The sequence below is a fragment of the Microchirus variegatus genome (assembly GCF_963457635.1).
Source record: "Microchirus variegatus genome assembly, chromosome: 3".
Taxonomy (NCBI): domain Eukaryota; kingdom Metazoa; phylum Chordata; class Actinopteri; order Pleuronectiformes; family Soleidae; genus Microchirus; species Microchirus variegatus.
In genome coordinates, this window is record NC_139804.1 from 3,770,120 (window position 1) to 3,790,249 (window position 20,130).

At 41.2% G+C, this 20,130-nt stretch overlaps 1 protein-coding gene across 1 annotated transcript in view; it reads right to left on the bottom strand.

Moving 5' to 3' along the window:
- Positions 1-18,190: 18,190 nt before the first annotated feature.
- cntn5 (contactin 5) overlaps positions 18,191-20,130 on the bottom strand; it is a gene marked incomplete at its 3' end in the record, with an annotated part of 120,041 nt that continues 118,101 nt past the window's right edge. Inside the window, exons 22-23 of the mRNA XM_083886402.1 lie at positions 19,846-20,014; positions 18,191-18,303 (exon numbers count right to left, since the gene is read on the bottom strand). Of these exons, the coding sequence (XP_083742528.1) occupies positions 18,191-18,303; positions 19,846-20,014 (282 nt within the window). The remainder of the gene's footprint in view (positions 18,304-19,845; positions 20,015-20,130) is intronic.

Sequence of the window (20,130 nt, forward strand, 5' to 3'; positions counted from 1 at the left end):
ATGTGTGAAGATGATAGCACACACACAGACAGCTCACACTATTATTACATGATGCATTGTAATTCTCTCCGTATGGGCATCTGCTTTGTGTTTTTCGATGTTCGCTTTCCAACAAACTTTAACGTAAACAGCCGATTACGCTAACCGGATTTCGCTGCAAAGAGAGAGCTCAGAGGAGCTCTAGCACTTAACCTGTCACTTGGATTTGAACCAGCAACCACATGGTCACAATCCACACGGTCACAATCCACACAGCAGCTTTCTTTTTGGACGGCAGCTGCCCAAACTACCTAGCTGTCCATGTGTGCTCGAACCACCGAACTCTCGGTTAACAGCCGAACACGCTAAACAGATTGCGCCACAGAGACGTCTCTAAGGGGAACCCCAGCCCTTCACGTGTACCTGGATTTGAACCAGCAACCATATGGTAAGAATACCAATAGCTTTCTTTTTGGACGTGGGCTGTCCAAAATTCCTGGCAGTCCCTGGGCGGGCTCGAACCACCAACCTTTCGGTTAACAGCCGAACGCGCTAACCTGATTGCGCCACAGAGACATGGCACAAGAGCACCGCAGCCCTTCACCTGTCCCTAGATTTGAACTAGCAACCATATGGTAAAAAGGCCAATAACTTTCTTTTTGGACGTTGGCTGTCCAAAACATGTGACCATCCATGGGTGGGCTAGAACCATCAAACTCTCGGTTAACAGCCCAACGCGCTAACTGGATTGCGCCACAGAGACATGTCTAAGGGGAACCCCAGCCCTTCACGTGTACCTGGATTTAAACCAGCAACCATATGGTAAGAATACCAATGGCTTTCTTTTTGGACATGGGCTGTCCAAAATTCCTGTCAGTCCCTGGGTGGGCTCGAACCACCAACCTTTCGGTTAACAGCCGAACACGCTAACCTGATTGAGCCACAGAGACACGTTGAAGGGGAACCCCAGCCCTTCATGTGTCGCTGGATTTGACCCAGCAACCATGAAGTAAGAATATGAATAAGTTTCTTTTTGGACGTGGGCTGTCCAAAACTTAAGACCATCCCTGGGTGGGCTCAAACCACCAACCTTTCGGTTAACAGCCGAACTCGCTAACCCGATTGCGCCACAGAGACATGTCGAAGGGGAACCCCAGCCCTTCATGTGTCCCTCGATTTGAACTAGCAACCATATGATAAGAATACCAATAGCTTTCTCTTTGGACGTGGGCTGTCCAAAACTCCTGGCAGTCCCTGGGTGGGCTCGAACCACCAACCTTTCGGTTAACAGCCGAACGCGCTAACCTGATTGCGCCACAAAGACTTCTCGAAGAGGAAGCCCAGCCCTTCACGTGTTGCTGGATTTGAACTTGCATCCATACAGTAAGAAAACCAATATCTTTCATTTTGGACGTCGGCTGCCCAAAATACATGGACGTGCCTGGGTGGGCTTGAACCACCAACCTTTCGGTTAACAGCCTAACGCGCTAACCGGATTGCGCCACAGAGACATGTCGAAGGGGAACCCCAGCCCTTCACGTGTCCCTGGATTTGAACCAGCAACCATATGATAAGAATACCAATAGCTTTCTTTTTGGACGTGGGCTGCTGCCCAAAACACATGACAGTCTCTGGGTGGCCTTAAACCACCAACTTTTGGGTTAACCGCCGAACATGCTAACCAGATACAGCACCACAGAGACATGGCTCATGGGCAACGGAGTACATCACCTGTCCTGGGATTTGAACCGGCAACCAATATGGCGACAAGCCCTAATAGGAGATGGGCTGCCCAAAAAAACGTGACCCTACCTGTAGTGGACTCAAACCACCGAGTCAGGACCACTTCAAAATGCCTGGTTGTGCATTTTTTTTTGCCAACACTTTGTCACAAACACAAACGAGCTGTCCGAAGAGCTCTAAGACGCTACCGTCCACATTTTACAAAGTTCATTGGGTTTCTATTTTACCTCGTACGGCGGTAAAATAGCTCGGACTAATTTACCGCCCAGGGAAACACAACCTGTACGTCTGACATACAGGTCTGAATGAAGGCTAAAGAGCAGCACTCATGAGAGCTATTTCCTCATTTGAGCTTATAGCCAATAAGGTCAAACACAGGACATTAATCACGGCGTTTAAAAAAAAAGAAAAAAAAAGAAGGTGTCGGCGTTACAAATAGAAGCTCAACCTATACGAGCGTAAAAAACCTAGATTTCCAGCCTACAGCTCATTAAATCTGAATTGAATTTCCTTTCAGTTGCTGGTGTTGCAGCTCTGTATTCACCTCGGGTGATAAACCTCTTCTGGCTACCAATTACGGGAAAACATTTACATGTACAGGCCAATTTAAATGCACCACCATCAGAGCAGACATGCTCAATCACCTCTAAGTCTGTCTCATTCATCACGCTCTGACTTACAGCCGCTGCTGCTCTTACAGCTCTCCTTGTATATTGATTCTCCACCATGTGTGTGTGTGTGTGTGTGTGTGGACCTGTTTTTACTCCACAGTGCGGCTGGACCTTGTGGCGCATCTGGGACTCCACACCTTCGGGTTCTTCCATTGTTTGCAGCCGTCGCACAGAAGCGGCATAAAACAGACACTTTGTGTAAAACATCAGACCCCCCAACAAAAAAAACGATTTCAGCGCATCATCGACAGTCTGTACAAAATTGATGCCGCCATTGATTTTCACAAGTATCATTGTTGCATCCGGACGTTAGATTTCAGGGCGCCCGCGGGGCTTTTTTTGAGGAGCGCGGTGAAATGAGCAGCTGCAGATGTGCAGTTAATGCATTCGCGTGGTCAAAGTGAAGAAGTAGGGAATCGGTTGAAACGCCGTTAAAAAGGCTTGGTTCCAAATGGAAACGGACGTTTTCAAGCATCGAGGTTTAAGCCCAGACACACTCATGCAGTATATGGTTGAGCACAAAAACAATGAAAGCTATAAAACATATTATACATTAGTATATAGTCCACTTTTATTGAGCTGATTCTTTTCTAACCTAATTATTGAGATCAAATACTAATACATGTTTGAAGATTTCAATGCTTTAAATGCCAGGTTTTTGTCATGATGCCAACGTAAAAAGCAAGAAAATATGAATTATTTTCAATATGCTACATGCAAATCACATTTTTTTTGTGTTTTCAATTATTACAGCCTGGATGTTAGCGGTTAGCAACAACACTGGTTTTCTTGGATTATTATTTTTTGTGCAGTTTCAAATATTCACACTCGCTCTATCATAAATTATTATAAATTATTGTACTCTTCTTTCATGGAGCTGATTTTTTTTCCACCTATATCTGACCTATCACATACTATGTATTTTTTTTTAAAGATGTTAGCCCTTTAAATGCCAGGTTTTTCGTCATGATGCCACCATGTTTGTCGATGAAAAGAATTGAAAACATTGATTTTGATCTCAGAAATCAGGCTGTTTTTCATTTTTAACATTTGGGCCTAATCCACTTCTGTAATTTCAATATGCTACTTGTACTATTCTTAGAACCTTGGATATATCAATGATTAGCAGCAACACTTGTGATAGTGCCATCTAGTGGACATAACATGTTTTTTTCTCCATATGCCAAAGATTACAAAAAAACGACGCCCTCTGGTGGACAGCAGTAAGTAAAATTCAAAATTTAAATTGCAAAAACCCAGATTGATACCCAAATTAGTGCCGCGACACCGAAGACCAGGCACCATTTACCAGTTAGCGCCGTTAGCTGCATTAGCTCCTTTTAGCGCCATTAGCGTTAACTGGAGCAATCTGTTTATTAAAGGAAAAGAGCAGCGCTACAAATAACCAGCATACCTGTGTACTGCGTATGTGTGCCTCTGTTTTTAAAGTTTAGCGTTACTTTAGAGACTAATTTTAACAATCGGAAGTCACATAAACATGACGTCACGTGCGTCTTTTTCCGGTCAGTCGACTTGAATACAATGTGACATATTTTTGCAAAAATAAAAACACAACCCCGTCAATCGAGAGAACGCAGGTTTCAGAACGGGGCTTCACTTTTCACGCCCGGAGACGACGTCCATCATTTATATACAGTCTATGTGATCGATTCAATTCACAGTTCATATGAGGATGAATGAAAACGTGGAAACACCTCGGCTTCAGTTTCACACTGCAGGAGTCTGTCACAGTGTGTGTGTGTGTGTGTGTGTGTGCAGTGAAAAGTGAAGTGGTGCTATCATCATGGTTCTGCTAATAATAACAACCTCCAGCCTCATCACGGGGGCCAATTGTTTGGCTTCACTTTTGGCCGTCATTATGTCGTCCAGCTTCAAAATGCAATATGTGGTTTAAACAAACAAACAAACAAACATTCACCTGCTGCATCATAATCACCTTTGAGGATCCAACGGGTGAACCAGAGTCAGATTACAGGTACATCAACTACAAGGAAAACAATATAGTAAATAAATGATATGAGATGTTGTTTTTAACCATTCGGCACAGATTAACCCTCGGTCAATTGATATGGGAATAAGAAACAACTCCTTATATGGACATCCTGGGTTGATAGGTCACATCTTCACACTATTGTTATCCTTATTATAGCGTATACGTGATTTTGCGGTAATTTTTGAGGGGGTTCAACGAGAATAAAAACTCTTGCATGGAAGTCAGGTCTGATGAAAATGCGGTATTGGCATAGTTCCCGGTGGCATAGTTGCTCAAGGGCTCTATAGCGCCCTCCCCCCTCAGTTGAAAACAAAGGAAGAATTGAGTTCTACCAAATTTCTGGAAACCAAGACGAATAAAAAAGTTGACTGTAAGCCATGGCTTGACTCACCAAAACACTACCTTCTAGACACATCAAAGGTTAAAAGTTGTCAAGAGGTTTTTGCAGATTCAAAAGGGGCGTGGCCAAGGCAACCATAGGCGTTTTTGGTGAATTTCGACCATTTGAATTTCGAAACATGAAGCCAACATTGACCAATCGCAATCCAAACTTCATACATGACTTAAGAGACCCAACAGGAAGTCTGCAGTTTTAAAGATCAGGTCCGGTTAAAATGTGGTACTCGCATAGTTCCCGGTGGCATAATTGCTCAAGGGCTCTATAGCAGGTAGGTAATTCCGAGATACCTTTTGTTTTTATGAAGAAAGTCAGCTAACTGTCAAAGTGCATCAGGGCAAATGGATCATTTCCTGAATTTCAATAATTCATTAAAATTATTCCTTAAGAGGTTTGCAAATATTTTTAACGGATCCTTGTTCAGGGCGATGCCGACTATTATGATGGTAAATATATATATATATATAATTTTTTTTTTTTAATAAATCAGGAGTACCAATATTTGTGCAGAAATCACAATTTTTTTCACCGCATTTTTCTTTGATTTTTGTTAATAAAAACGAGCCAAGCAAACTTTAAACTGGTGACTTATTTCCAAATTTTGCAATTTCAATCTGGGTGAAAAAGAACATGATAATAATCATAATTTCATCATAATGCCTACAAAAAAAAAGATATTAGACGCTCTATATCGCATGATCTTATAGGCTCTGTATATGTTGTTTTAACATAGTAATGGAAAAACATGCTCTGTGTTCTCAGGGTTAAACTAATTTGTTCTATTTTATGCATTTTACATTTTTCACATTTAGTTTTAAACGTTTAAAAGTTTCAGTTAACAATCTGCATCTCCATATATAAACACAGGCAACATAACAGAGAAGATGAAGAAGCACGAAGAAACAAAGGAGCTTGTTTTACAACAATACGACAGCATTCTTGCATATCATCCGTTCTTTCATCCCTCAAAGCTTTACATCTGAATGACACCAGCCTTGGACTCACACTCACACACTCTGTGGTTTTTTTTTTCCTCTTTTGTTTATTTTCAAACTGATTTAATGAGCGGTTTACGCTCGAGAAAAAACGAGGACAACTGCAGTGATTTATTCGACGAGGATTTTGAAAACGTTCCTTTAGCGAAAGCGCTTAGCGAGCCCTCGGTGTCAAGACAGCTGCTATTTCAGATCATAAATGCTGCGAGGACGGATGAATCAGACGCGTCGCGGCGTCGCGCCGAAACGAGAGGAGAGCTGTGCGAGGAGGCTTTCACTTTATCAAGTCATGGAAATTCTCAGATGTCGTCGTCTGCCGCAGAGAGAGTTTGAGATCGGCAAATATCAGGGCTTTTCTAATAATCCAGCCAATTTGAAGTCGGAGAGGAACAGTAACAGTAAAAAAAAAAAAAAAAAAGAGAAGGAGCAGTGAGATGAGGAGAGCTGTTTTATGACTCAGTTTCACTTTGAGGGAACCCACAGATTGCTTGGACTGATCCAGAGGTTTTACTGTGGCCTGCCACCCAGGGAATCTTTATATCAGGCAATATGTCAGCCTCGTGAAAGGTTCGCTGCACCTGGCTTTACTGAAAAGTAGGCAATGAAGCTGTAAAAAAGGCCAAGCAATGAACTGGATGCTCCCCCGTTGCACGGGTCGGCTCCACACCAAGCATAAACCCCCCCCCCCCAGCGACGGGATCTTAGCGACGGGGTCAGAGCGATCGAGTCTTGCAAAGAGGCGGCGGCGTGCATTACCGGGAACTGATGAGACTCTGTGTTTCAAAAAACGCCGTGAATAAAACATGAGCGCGCTTTACCTTCGGACAACAAAAGACGTGGGAATAATGGAGCGGGAGCTCGCTCGGGTTCCACTTAAAAATAACACAAAACAAAAACGGGAGAGGTCTTTGAGAAACACTTGTAGTCCTGTCAGCGTACACCCGCTCCATCCTTTCTACGCGGAGAAAGTTAAAGTGAGCACTCAAGCTACTTTCGACGTCTGCTAGCATCGCTGTGGAGGGAAGTGGAGACCTTAATGTGATCCGAATACGCTGTGGAACTGTATCTTTAAATATGAACGGTCCATTAGGGCTGCACAGGCGACGTCAACAGAAGACTTAGCTGTTCTTAGCTGCTTCGAGAATGGCTTTGATGAAGTAGAAAACACATCGCATTTAAAATTAAATAGCTGTTTCCCGCTTGGTAAAGTTTATAGAAAGTTTTACGACACTACGCTGTATAATGGTTAAGTTATTGAATATTTTTAAATATATTTTTCGGGTGTTGCACTTTGTAGACGGTCCCTGTCTACGGTTAGTCAGTGTTCAGCGTAGCTTCTCCAGCTCTTTTTGATGAAAACGATGCTTAGCTAGCTTGTTGTCCACGTTGCTATGATTCAAAAATATGTTGTTTTTTTTTAAACAATGTTTTATTTAATATTATTGATTGCAGAAGTTTGAATCTGTGAATATGGTTCGAACTTTACTTAACTCGCGACTTTCGGGTCACGTGACGTTCTCAACAATCAACAAAAATGGCTAGTCTACACATTTGAACAAACTCGTCCTAGCACGTTTCAGCTAGCCGCGTCAAACTTGGTACATATGTTCTAGACAAGTTAATGATTGAAAGTTGTCAAAATATTTTCTCTACGCCAAAAGGCGCGGCCTCAGCGCCCCGTCAAATTTGATGTAAAAATGGCGGGAAAACTACTGTAAAATTTAACATCAACAGAACTGCATGAAAATTCTCACGGTCATCGGATATGACGAGTTGCGTGGGGCTATCATGACAGCATACAGTCTTAATTTTAATTTATTGTTTGTAATCCGTTTCTTGTATTTGTGATATTTATTAAAACGTGTTCTACTGACCTCTCTGATGACGTTCACCCTTGTAAATGTGTCTTTTCCCTGGTGAAATAAAAATAAAAACGACATGGTTTGATAACAGGCAGATAAAAGACAAATAAAAGTATGTACCCATTAAAACTCGTTGGAAATGTGCTTCCTTTTTGATTTAAAAGGAATTTAATATTCAAGAAGATTTGCTGAGGCCATTGTGACCTGGATTTTTGGTAAATTCAATCTAAAAGAGATCATTTATCAGTCAGAGTGAAACAGCTGTGCCAAATTCCAAAAGGATTTCACAGAGAGGTTCTTGAGATCACGTGGTATTCAACAAAATAACATCTCAACAACTTAATGCTCTGGTTCCACAGCTGTCGCCACAGCAGAGCCAAACTATCTTCAGGGTTTGTAATTTATTATTGTTGGCAATGGTAACTGTTGATTGGACTCGTCTTAGAAAAGCATCACTTCACAACGTCCTGAAGATTTTAAAAGCTCCATCGACCAGAAGGTTAAATCTCCTTCTGTTGTACGGTTTTAAAACAAATGCAAACATGCGACTGCGAGGTTTTAAAGCCTCGGTGCTAAACACAGGCATCGTCTGAGTCCACGTTCTGAATAAAACCCCACAATGGATTTAAGCAAAACCGTGAACCAAAACATTTAAATTAAAACGTCCGGCAAAAGCAAAATTGACTTGAGCTGCGTCGAAACACACAGAGGAGAGTCTTTGTCCAGGAATAATAAATAACAAGTGGAGAGATTAAGTGCGTGGTTGAACCCTGGGAATTTTGAGATTAAGTCTTTAGCGCCTGTGAAAAAACCGTCCAAAGTTTGGAGCTTTGGCAACATTTTCGTACAGTTAAAGAAGTCGGAAGAACAAACGGGAAGAAAATAAAGCAGCTTTGATAAAAAGCCTCTGTCACTGGAGGAGTTACCTGCGGTGGAGGCAGCGCAGAGAATCGCCTCCGTGATGGACGACCTTGACGACTGCATGCGTCACAGCGGTTTGTCACACATGATTGTTCCAGGTGAGTCTTTGTCTCCTTCGTCTTCTTCTTCTTCTTAACCAGGAGAATATTAGAGCTATTACAGCCACCAACTGGTAAGAAGTTTGCATTTATTAGTAACAGGAAACAATTACGAATCGACATATTACTTGTGGAGTACCACAGGGGTCACTGCTTGGCCCGAAATAGTTTATTATTAATACGTACATAAATGATAAATGCAAAGTATCTGGTAATCTGAATTGGATAACCTTTACTAACATCCTTTGTTTTGGAGATAATTTAAGAGTTAAAAGAGAAATAAATGAATTAAAAACATGCTTTGATGGCAACAAATGATCATTGAATTTGAACAAAAAACGAAAAGACTCCAGTCCACATGCAGAGACTGTGTCCATTGTTACTGTGATAAGCATTGTCCTTTTAGAACAATACGTTCTGTTTACTGAACACTTATTTTATGTGTTTTTTGTTAGGACGTCTGAAATAAACAATGCCTTCATTCATTTGTTCAATTTGAGTAAATAAATGTCTCCATTTATTGAGTTCTACTGTACGACGGAGTATCAAACTGAAGAAATTAAATCGTCAGTTTAAATCTTTCGAGAATAAAGTTTATTCTTGTAATATTACGACTTCATTCATGCAATATTACTACTTTATTCATGTAATATTAAGACTTTATTCTTGTAATTTTACAACTTTATTCTTGTAATATTATGATTTTATTCTTATAATATTATGACTTTATTCTTATAATATTACAACTCTATTCTTGTAATATTACGACTTTATTCTTATAATATTATGACTTTATTCTTATAATATTACAACTTTATACTTGTAATATTACTTTATTCTTGTAATATTATGACTTTATTCTTGTAATAGTACGACTTTATTCTTGTAATATTATGACTTGGTTCTTGTAATATTGCTACTTTATTCTCATAATATTACAGCTTTACTCTCGCAATATTACAACTTTATTCTTATAATATTAGGACTTTATTCTTTTAATAGTACAACTTTATTCTTGTAATATTACGACTTTATTCTTGTAATATTATGACTTCATTCATGCAATATTACTACTTTATTCATGTAATATTAAGACTTTATTTTTGTAATATTACAACTTTATTCTTGTAATATTACGACTTTATTCTTATAAAATTATGACTTTATTCTTGTAATATTACGACTTTATTCTTGTAATATTACTTCATTCATGTAATATTACGACTTTATTCTTGTAATATTACAACTTTATTCATGTATTATTAAGACTTGGTTCTTGTTATATTGCTACTTTATTCTCATAATATTACAGCTTTACTCTCGCAATATTACAACTTAATTCTGTAAAATTATGACTTTATTCTTGTAATATAACAACTATTGCAATATAACTACTATAAGGCTTTTTTCTTTCTTCAGTTTGGCCCTAATATTCCATCGTACCCTTGAGATACTGCAAGGAAAAAAAAAAAACTTCTCACTGTCAGTAAGTGACCATTGAAACATGATACATCATTTGTATTATCACAAACATATTTGCATAAATGTTAAACGGTTCAGGCTGTAACTTACCAAGGACACCAATGCGTGCACCAATGTGTGCAATGCAAGATAACAGGTTTGTGTAAGTCACCAAAAAAAAAACAAATAAACGCTCATCCATCTGTCAGTCAACATTTATTCATGGATTTTTCATCACTTTTAATGCGGCGCCATCACCAGACTCCAAATGTATTGACTGAAAAAAGCATCGGGAAGAGATTTTTATGTCACTGTGTGGTTAAAGTTCATTCCTCCGTCACATAACTATTCATGTACAGGACACAATATTGGTTATAGCAGTAACGGGGGAAGTGGGGGCAGATTAAAGGGTCTTAATCCCGCACCGTGCCAACGACTTCCACGTCTGACCTGTTACGTCTCCGCATGCGTCCTCCCCCCAGATGTGGAGAACGCCCTCCTGTTTTTATTTCCTCGCACACAATCGCTCTGAAGAAGAAAAAAGTAGCTCAGGCCCTAAAATTGAATCACTACCTTCAATCTGCAGGGATTTGGCCGAATCCCAATATCTAGAAAAAAAACAAATCACCGAATGTGACTTTTATGTCCGGAAAAAAGGAATTACACCTGCAGGGGGAGAGTGAGTCATTTTGAGCAGCGTGACGCAACGCATCGTTTTGTGAAACACAGAAATTAGAAGTCACGCGGCAGCATAAGGCAGCTGATATCCTCCCAATAACATTTGCATTTATGAGGCTTTTAGTATTCAGCTTTTTGGTTTTTGGACTCTTGTCAGTGCACGGTTAATTCACCTCTGTGGCAAGAGAAAACACAGCTCTGCTATAGCATAGTATAGTATAGAATAGTCATTGGCTTCCTGTATTTTGTACATTAAATACAGCCCCAAACTACCACGGAGTGGAGAGTTTTAATCCGTCTTCGTTTTTCTTTTTCCTCGGGTTTTGGTCTTAACTGTGACTCGTTAATGAGGCTTCTCAGCAGGGCACTTTCACTTTAATTTCTTATGAGGGGAGGATTCACAGTAAATCAAATTAGCTTGGTGTTTCATGAGAGGTTCCCCCCCCCCCCCCCCCCCCCTAATAGTGCACCATCTGCCATCGCACTGGCAACCGTATTAGTTTGGGGAAAAAGAAATAATTATATTTACTTCCAACTTCTCTGCAACTAGTGGAAGTCAAACTTTAAACGCCGTGTGTGTTTTTATGGAGGGTTTCTAAAGTGCAGGGAAACAAACCAACGCTGTCAGAACGAGTCAGGATCAAAAATAGGAACTTTTTTTTCTTATCAATATATGAGATATTTTAACTTATTTAACCTTTATTTAGCCAGGTAGAACTCCTTGAAATAAAGTGCAAAGTAGAACCATATAAGGTTCTTCAACTTTTTGGCTTGAAGCCTTTTGGAGGGTTCCACCAAGAACCCTTTTATTAAAAACCTTTTTTCAAGAAAGGGGTTTTAACGGGTTCTCTGGATCAAAATGGTTCTTACTGGAACCATTAGTGTTACCAAGAACCCTTGAAAAACCTCGTTTTTTCGGGAAAGGGTTTTTCAGAAGCAAATGGTTCCAGGTAGAACCTCAACCCTTGTACAAGGACCCTTTCGGAACCCTTATTTCTAAGAGTGTAGCTTAAAGCCCTGGTATACTTCCGTGCATGGTTTTTGGAACCGCGCGCAACCTGAATTTCCGCCCCCCCACCTGTAGGTGGAGTATTCAGCCCCTGCCTACCAAGCAGAAAAAACATTTTGACATGACAACAAAAGAAGTAGTCGCCAAGAGAAGTCGTCCGACTATCCTCGACCTCGGTGTCCGAGGAAGCTGTAGCATCGTTCTCTTCTTCTTTGGTTGGAATGCGTCCCGATTCCCTACGTCCAGACTCGTACCGCCACCCGATGGTGAAGTCGGATAATACAGGACTCTGACGGACGCGACAGTATACCAGGGTCTGCGATTATACGACGCGACACGCAATGGAATTGAAGTACACCAGTAGCACATGTCATCGGGAATATAAGCTTCAGGAGACAAAAACAAGTTCGCAAAGTCAACAAGACGACACGTTAAACAACAACAACAACAACAACAACAACAACAACAACAACAACAAACTGTAGAATAAAATGTAGTATGAAAATGTAGTGAATGTTGAGTGTTCACACCTTAGGACCGAAAATACCAGAGAAACTGCTTCTGTTGATTGCCGTGTGGACAAAAGGGCTGTGACTCCGCCCCCTTCTACATCACATGATCACATTATTTCCCATGGAAACAAAGTTGTCTCAGTTTGAGAGTGAGAACTTAAATGATTTGTATCTATGTGGGACAATGAGGGAAAAGACTTATAACAATAATAAATAAGAAGAATAACAGTGGACATAGTCCGTGAATGTTGACAAGTGAAGCCAATGCGGAAGTGCCACAAAGCTGTATTATCTCAAATGTCCACCAGGAGGCAACTTGATTGATTTTGATGTAAAAGAATGACTTACTTTATAATTTTGATTTATAATTTTTTTTACAGTCTCAATCCTTAGCTTCAGGTCTTTAAACACAGCGCGACTGGACGAATTGTTAGCACCATGATTTAAATAACAACAATGGATCAGTACTACGACAAAAAGTTTGTGTAACTTAACCGATTTATCCTCTGGAGAGCTTATATTATTGCATGAAGCGTTCCCATGACGACAGACTGGAAAAAAGACATGCGTGACGTCATGTTTACACGCCACGGCACCGTTTTTACCAGTTAGCTCCGTTAGCTTGCGTTAGCTCCTTTAACGCCGTTGGCGTGCCTAGAGTGGAACTGGAGCGGTCTGTTTATTAAACTAAAAGAGCTAGCGCTACAAATAACCAGCGTACCTGTGTACCGTTATACGTGTGCCTCTGTTTTTAAAGATTAGCGTTACTTTAGAGACTCATTTTAGCAATCGGGAGTCACGTAACCACGTCGTCACGCGCGTCTTTTACCGGTCAGTCGTCACGGAAACGCGCCACGCGTTATGCATTGTAAAACGCGCTCAACGGACGATTAATTGCTCCTTGACTAGCGCGGTCTAACGGTTCAACAATTTCATGTCTTGGACCATGAATTTTAGAGGCAAAGTTATTTGGATCTTGCGGAATTATTTGGCTGACATTGTGGGTTCAGTCATAGGAAGTTGTCGATAAAACTGCTTACAAAGCCCCAAAAAAATAGGCCTGTTTTTTTTTTTTCGAGGCTCAACAGTAAAAGACATTGTGCACCGTGTCTTTCTGCTGGTGCTTCTCCGGTACCAGCTGCCTTTAGATTTTTAGAGGTCAGGAGACGACTTCAATTATAACTTCAATAATTACTGGACTGCTGCAAATACAATACTGGATGTTGACTCTCTCTCTCTCTGCAAAGCCGCTCCTTTAATCCCTCTGTTCGCAGTCTTTCACAGAACACGGCACACGCGCTCTCCCTCATTCGCATTCTCAGCCAACGCTGTGGCGCTGCCGCAGCTGGGAGCCCAAATCCAAATATCACAGAAATGTCTGACGGCAAACACACATTATTATTATTATTGACGCGTGTGCGTGTGCGCGAGCACGCGATCTCCAATCTCGGTTTTTAATTATTCTACAAGACTATCAACCGGACATAAAGTAGATCAGTGCGGGGGGGAAATTACAAAATGAGTACACTTATTTGAGGCTTATTGAGATAAATCTAAGGCAAAATTGAATTAAAGCGAAACCATAATTGAGTTTTTTTTTTTTTTTTTACTTCTATGAAAACGGTTGAAGCTCCACCAGGAGAGTCGGGAATGAAACGCACTGAACTGCTTCACTATCACAGACAGAGATTGGCCTTGGGTTATCTGTGGTGTGTGAAGCATGTTTTTTCTGTCTGTGAAGCTCGGGGACAGACGTGGAGACGAGAGACTATTACTGTGTAACTGTGTTAAACGTCGTTTAATGAAGTCTATTAGTCTCACTAACAGCACCGTGTCTGCACTGACGAGTCACAGGCGCCGGATCCTTCTGCTCCGGAGTTTGCACTTAATATCACGTGTTTGACGCCAAACTCATCGGGAAAAAGAGGTTTAACTCATTCTTCTTAAAGGGGAAATAAGTAGTTTATAGTGCCATCTAGAGGAGAGGCTGAAATGTACAACAAAGACCTGCTGCTCTGCTCACCCCCTCCCTTCCCTGAGCGCTACGGTATCCTCAGCTGGTCAAATGTCGTCCTCGTTGTCTTTCTCCGTGTCAGCAGATGAGGTTTCGTGAGGCGAGGGAGAGGGCGAGCTACCGCGGCCGTAGCAGACGAAGCGAAGAGAGAGGAGGCGGGACTTCCGCTACAAGTAAAGAGACGCTTGATTTGTTCTCTCGCGTTTGTCCTTACAGGCTCCGGTAGAAACATGGCGTCTCGCTGCTAACAGTGGCTATGCAACCACGGTCCGCGGTCATGTTATTTTACATGACTTTTTGAAACACTACGAAAATGAAACAAAAACTATTATACAGCGACTGGACAATGCAGGAGCACATAATATGTATAAAAAAGTGGATTTTGGGTTATATAAACCCATAAATACTACATATTGTACCTTTAAGCCCGGAGATTAATTCTCATTTGACTCTTTTTTCCCATTCGCCTTTTGGAGGGTTCCACCAAGAACCCTTTTAAAAGCCTTTATTCAGGAAAGGGGGTTTTAAAGGGTTCTGTGGATCAAAATGGTTCTTACTGGAACCATTAGTGTTACCAAGAACCCTTGAAAACACCTTTCTTCGGGAAAGGGTTTTTCAGAAGCGAATGGTTCCAGGTAGAACCTCAGCCCTTGTTGAAGAACCCTTTTGGAACCCTTATTTCTGAGAGTGTACTTTTTATTTGTGGTATACGTTAGGCCTAAAATAATAAAGTACAGCAGATAGCTAACTCGTGCAGTGAACCCCAGCAAACGCACACACACACACGCACACACACACACTCTGACATTAACCTGGGGGAGTCTGTGTTTTAACTGCTGACACTATCGCTTCTGGCTCTCCGAAACCAAATGGGTCCCTTTGCAGTATACATAATCCATTATCATAAATCAGATGCACCAACACAGACAGGTGCTGCATGAATAATTAAAGGTCGGTGCATTAGCACTTGCGCGGAGGCATGTGTTTCCGAGGTCGGCGGCGGCGGCGGCGGCTAACGGGGCCTAAAAGCACCGCGCTAACAACCCCTCACATCCACATTAAACAGCTTAATGCTTCCTATGCTACGAGAAAGAGCGAGAGACTGCGGCACCGATCTGAATCCGTGAGAGAGAGAGAGAGAGAGAGAGACGTCGCTCTGGGCCGCGTTCGTCCTCCTGCGCAGGCTTAGCTAGCCCGCGATAGCCACGTCTGAACGGGAGCAGGTGAGCCGCGGTAATGGAAGAGGTCAACGCAGCTGCGGGCGAAGCAATCGCGGAAAAGGTCCGCGCAAGTGAGACGGCTTTAGGACGACAGATCTCTATTCTAACATTAATTACACTTGAGGCCGATTCATCTGGACTCCTGCCCAGCGAGAGATAAGCTTTCACCGCAGACGAGGAAGGAGAAGAGATACTCTCTCTCTCTCTCTCGATGCAGCTTTATTCTGCCTCTGCTGAGGATTTTTTCTCTTTTATCAAAGTTATATTTTGCGATCTGTAACGCAATCGTGTGAGGAATTCAATCAAGGAAGGCAACTCAGGAAGCAGCGGAACTGTCTGATGGAGCAGATACGTAGCAAAACAGTGCTGAGATCTGAAATATGTTACGTTTAAGCTAGGCACTAGCTTCCATTAAGCTAGGTACTAGCTTAAACACACTCTTTTTGTCTTTAAGGACTTAGTTTTAATAAAGATGTTGAAGATTAGAGGCGTTATATACCAGCTTTGGGTGACAGAAAACTTAAATATTCTCTGTTATTTGTTCCTGAAACACTTTTATTTTTTATAAAATCCTTTTTTGTGTCACAATGGTTTTTTCGAAATTGTCTGGAAAAAAAGCACTGAAGCAGAAGTGAAGCAGAGTCTGTTACGTTTAAGCTAGGCTAGTTTTTGTTTTCTGTCCATGAATCATTTGATAGTTAGCAAACACATTCTTTCTGTCTTTAAGGACTTAGTTTTAATTAAAATGTTGAAGATTAGAGGTGTTTTATATCAGCTTTGGGTGACAGAAAACTGAATTATTCTCTGTTATTTTGTTCCTGAAACACTTTTATTTTAATCTAAAATCCTTTTTTTGTGTCACAATGGTTTTCAAAATTGTCTGGAATAAAAGCACTGAAGCAGAAGTGAAGCAGTCTGTTACGTTTAAGCTAGGCTAGTTTTTGTTTTCTGTCCATGAATCATTTGATAGTTAGCAAACGCACTCTTTCTGTCTTTTAGGACTTAGTATTAATAAAGATGTTATATGTTGATTAGAAGTGTTTTATATCAGTTTTTGGGTGAGAGAAAACTGAAATATTCACGAATATATAAATATTTGTACAGTTCATATAACACACACACACACAAAAAACATATTCTAACTAGATTTTTCCAGTTTCCAGTTGCCTTCCCTTCACCTCAGGAACATAAGGTGAGGACTTCAATTAGGCTATTTTTTTTTTCTGTCTATGAATCATTTGATATTTAGCACTCTTTCTATCTTTTAGGACTTAGTTTTAATAAAGATGTTGAAGATTAGAGCTGCTATATATCAGCTTTGGTTGAGAGAAAACTTAAATATTCTCTGTTATTTGTTCCTGAAACACTTTTTTGTGTCAAAATGATTTTCAAAAATTGTCCGGAAAAAAAGCACGAAGGTAGAAGTGAAGCATAGTCTGTTACCTTTTAAGCTAGATTAGTTTTTGTTTTCTGTCCATGAATTATTTGATAGTTAGCAAACTCTTTCTGTCTTTTAGGACGTTTAGAGGGGTTATATATCAGTTTACTTAACTTAAATATTCTGTTTGATTAACATACAGAACATGTACACACAGCCGTTGTACAGTTCATATAACACAAAAAAACATATTCTAACTTGACACTTTTATTTGATCTAAAATCGGTTTTCAAAAAAAGCACTGAAGATGCCAAAATTCACCGCCTTTACTTACTTTTCAACACTTCAACACAGAGCCCAACTTTTTTTTTTTTGTAGCCCTTATGCTTGGTCACACATTTTTAGAAAACCACAAACAACAAGCATTTTAAAAAATATACATCACATTTATTTTGTACTGACACCAAGAGTCCGTATAGCGCCGCCTTCGTCCGTCGATTCCGTGTTTTTTCCGGTCACCTATAATTCCCAAACTGTACCACCGATCGCTAGCTTAATCGCTACCAAAAAAAACAGAGTACGACAGAGCGCACGCACACACACACCACTGTTTTCTCTTTTCTCTAAAGGTAACACAATGTACAAAAAAAGCAAGTCTGGAAATAGTAAGATTCTTGGTTCCATAAAAAAGTTTTTTGTTTTTTTTAGCGTCATCACCACCCCCCCACCATCATCTCACCTCTATGTGTGAATAAGAAAACAATGCACTTATCTCTACTGAGCGTCTGCTTCATCGCTTGTTAGGCAGCCAAGGGGTAAATTGATGCAGATAAGTAATGAAGAAGAAAAACAAGGGGCCCGGCTGATCCCAGCAGCAGCAGCAAATCTCAAGGAAATGTTCACGCTCTGCAGAGCCCCCCGGGACGCGGTGCTGATGCCCGTCAGCGCAGCGGTGATGTTAAAGTCAAACTAAATGTTTCCGCACAATGTTATACTACAGCAAATCAAACGTCCCAGGAAATAAAAAAAAAAAAAGAAGAAGAAGGGGGAAACAGAGTTAGAACTGAAGAAGTGTGGTGACTGGCAGACTCGAGGCCCCTCCGCCTTCGGGCACTTCCCTTTGGGCCACTTTGGGGAGACGGGGGGCGAGGCCAAAGCAAGCAGGCAGTCAGAGAGGGACAGCGAGGGAGCAAAGAACCGGTGGCGCTTCCCTCTGTGAACAATGACGACGGCGGCCCTCACCGCGAAGCTGAAGGCACCAGAAGAAGAAGAAGAAGAAGAACCAGGAGGAGCAGCAGCGATGCGCGCGGCGGCGAGTGCACCGAGCACTGGCTGCTTTTTGCACGGACGCCTAAGAGCAGGCAGAGGAAGGAAGAGGAAGGAAGAGGAGGAAGAGGAAGGAGTCAATACTCAGTGCATAAGCGAACTAAGCCGCTGCTTAGGACCCCCTGACCACTAGAGGGCCCCCAAGAGCAAAATAAATAAATAAACGTATGGTTCGCTAACCCGCTTTCTTCACGTTTTTACCAAAGCTTTTTCACAGTTTTTACAAAGTTGTCAGATGTGATTATTTCACGTTATATTTTATTTATAAACCATTTTTATTACCTTGTTCCAGGTGCCTCTGTTGATTTACATTATTATTTAAAGGTGCACTATGTGATAAATCGAAAGCAACTCAGAGACTCAGGAATAATGTTCATATAACAAACTGAACTCACCAACAACAACAGCACAGCCAAAATAATTGTATTAAAAATATATATATTTTGCAGACTGCAAATCATGTTTATGTTTTGAAATCATGTTTTGGCGTCATGTGGCGCCACCTACCGCCGTCTACCAATCATTGCAGTCAGTAGAGTCTCAGCTGCCGAGCAACCACGGGTTGCAAGTTACGTCAGAAAACGAAACCTAAAAGACCTCTGTATTTTGAATTTGAATGTAGTAACCGTTTTTGGCCACATTCTTACATATGGCGCCTTTAAGTATTTGTTTGATATTTATTTGTTTATTTTATTTAATGCTGTGTTTTTTTTTTTACATATAAAAGTCAAATCTTTGTATTACAGGAGTGTAATTTGAATCCCCCCCAGAGATTGTTGACATTTTAAGATTTTCAGACCTTAATATCTTAATATTTTATGTATAAACCGTTTGGTTTGTATGTATCGATTCTCTGTGTCGCCAGTAGGGGGAGTTGCTGATTTTGCCAAATATTAATTGAAAGATTTTCCTGTAAGTTTGCAAATCTTGTGTCTGCTTCCATGCAACAAACAGATCCCATATTTAGTTATAAGTACTTTTTAGTATAGTAGGTGTGTGAATGATCAATAATCATTATTAAATATAGCGGTAACAGAGGGCCCCAAAATCAAATTTTGCTTAGGGCCCCATGGAGGCTTGGCCCGGCCCTGTCAATACTGATGAGAACAAAGATGCTACGGAGAACGCCGGAGACCACATCCATTTTTAATGCTTAATAATTCCAACGATATTTTTTTGAATGAATTGCTCTCAGAGACTCTGCAGCTATAAATAAGGAAGAACAGAAGGACGTGCGAAGGACAATAGAGAAACAATGAAAAGCTGGCAGGTCACGTTTTTTGCACACACACACAGACACGGGCAAAGTTTCCCCGCGTGCGTCCTGTTGCTCGGTTAAAGTTAATTGGCTGTTGCAGCTGAGGAAAGGAACGCTTTGTGTGTGTGGGCGAAGTAATTAAAACGGTATTAGCCAAGAAAAACCTGGCTCCGGCAGCAGCTGTAGTGACTCAATTAAGGGCACAAGAGCGCAAGGATAGCTAAAGCTAAGAAAGAGGAAGAAACGCAGCCTGTCGCTGGAGATTGGATTTCGTCGGTAACAAAAACTCGCAAGCGTCGGAGTGCTTACCGGAGGAGGTGACGACTCGGACCTGGGAGCTGACGGCTCCTTCTCCTCCTTCGCTGAGAGCTCGCACCTCGATGATGTAGGTGCCTCCCTCCGGCAGCGAGAGCATGGTGGACGGGTTTATGGTTCTCGTCACCTGGCTGTAGCCCCTGCCCTCCTGTTTGATTGACACCTGCAGGACATGCACACACACACACAGCCGTTTTGTCATACAACACACAACATATTCTTCATAACTTGATGTTTTCCAGTTTCCCGTTGCCTTCCCTTCACCTCAGGAAAGGATAT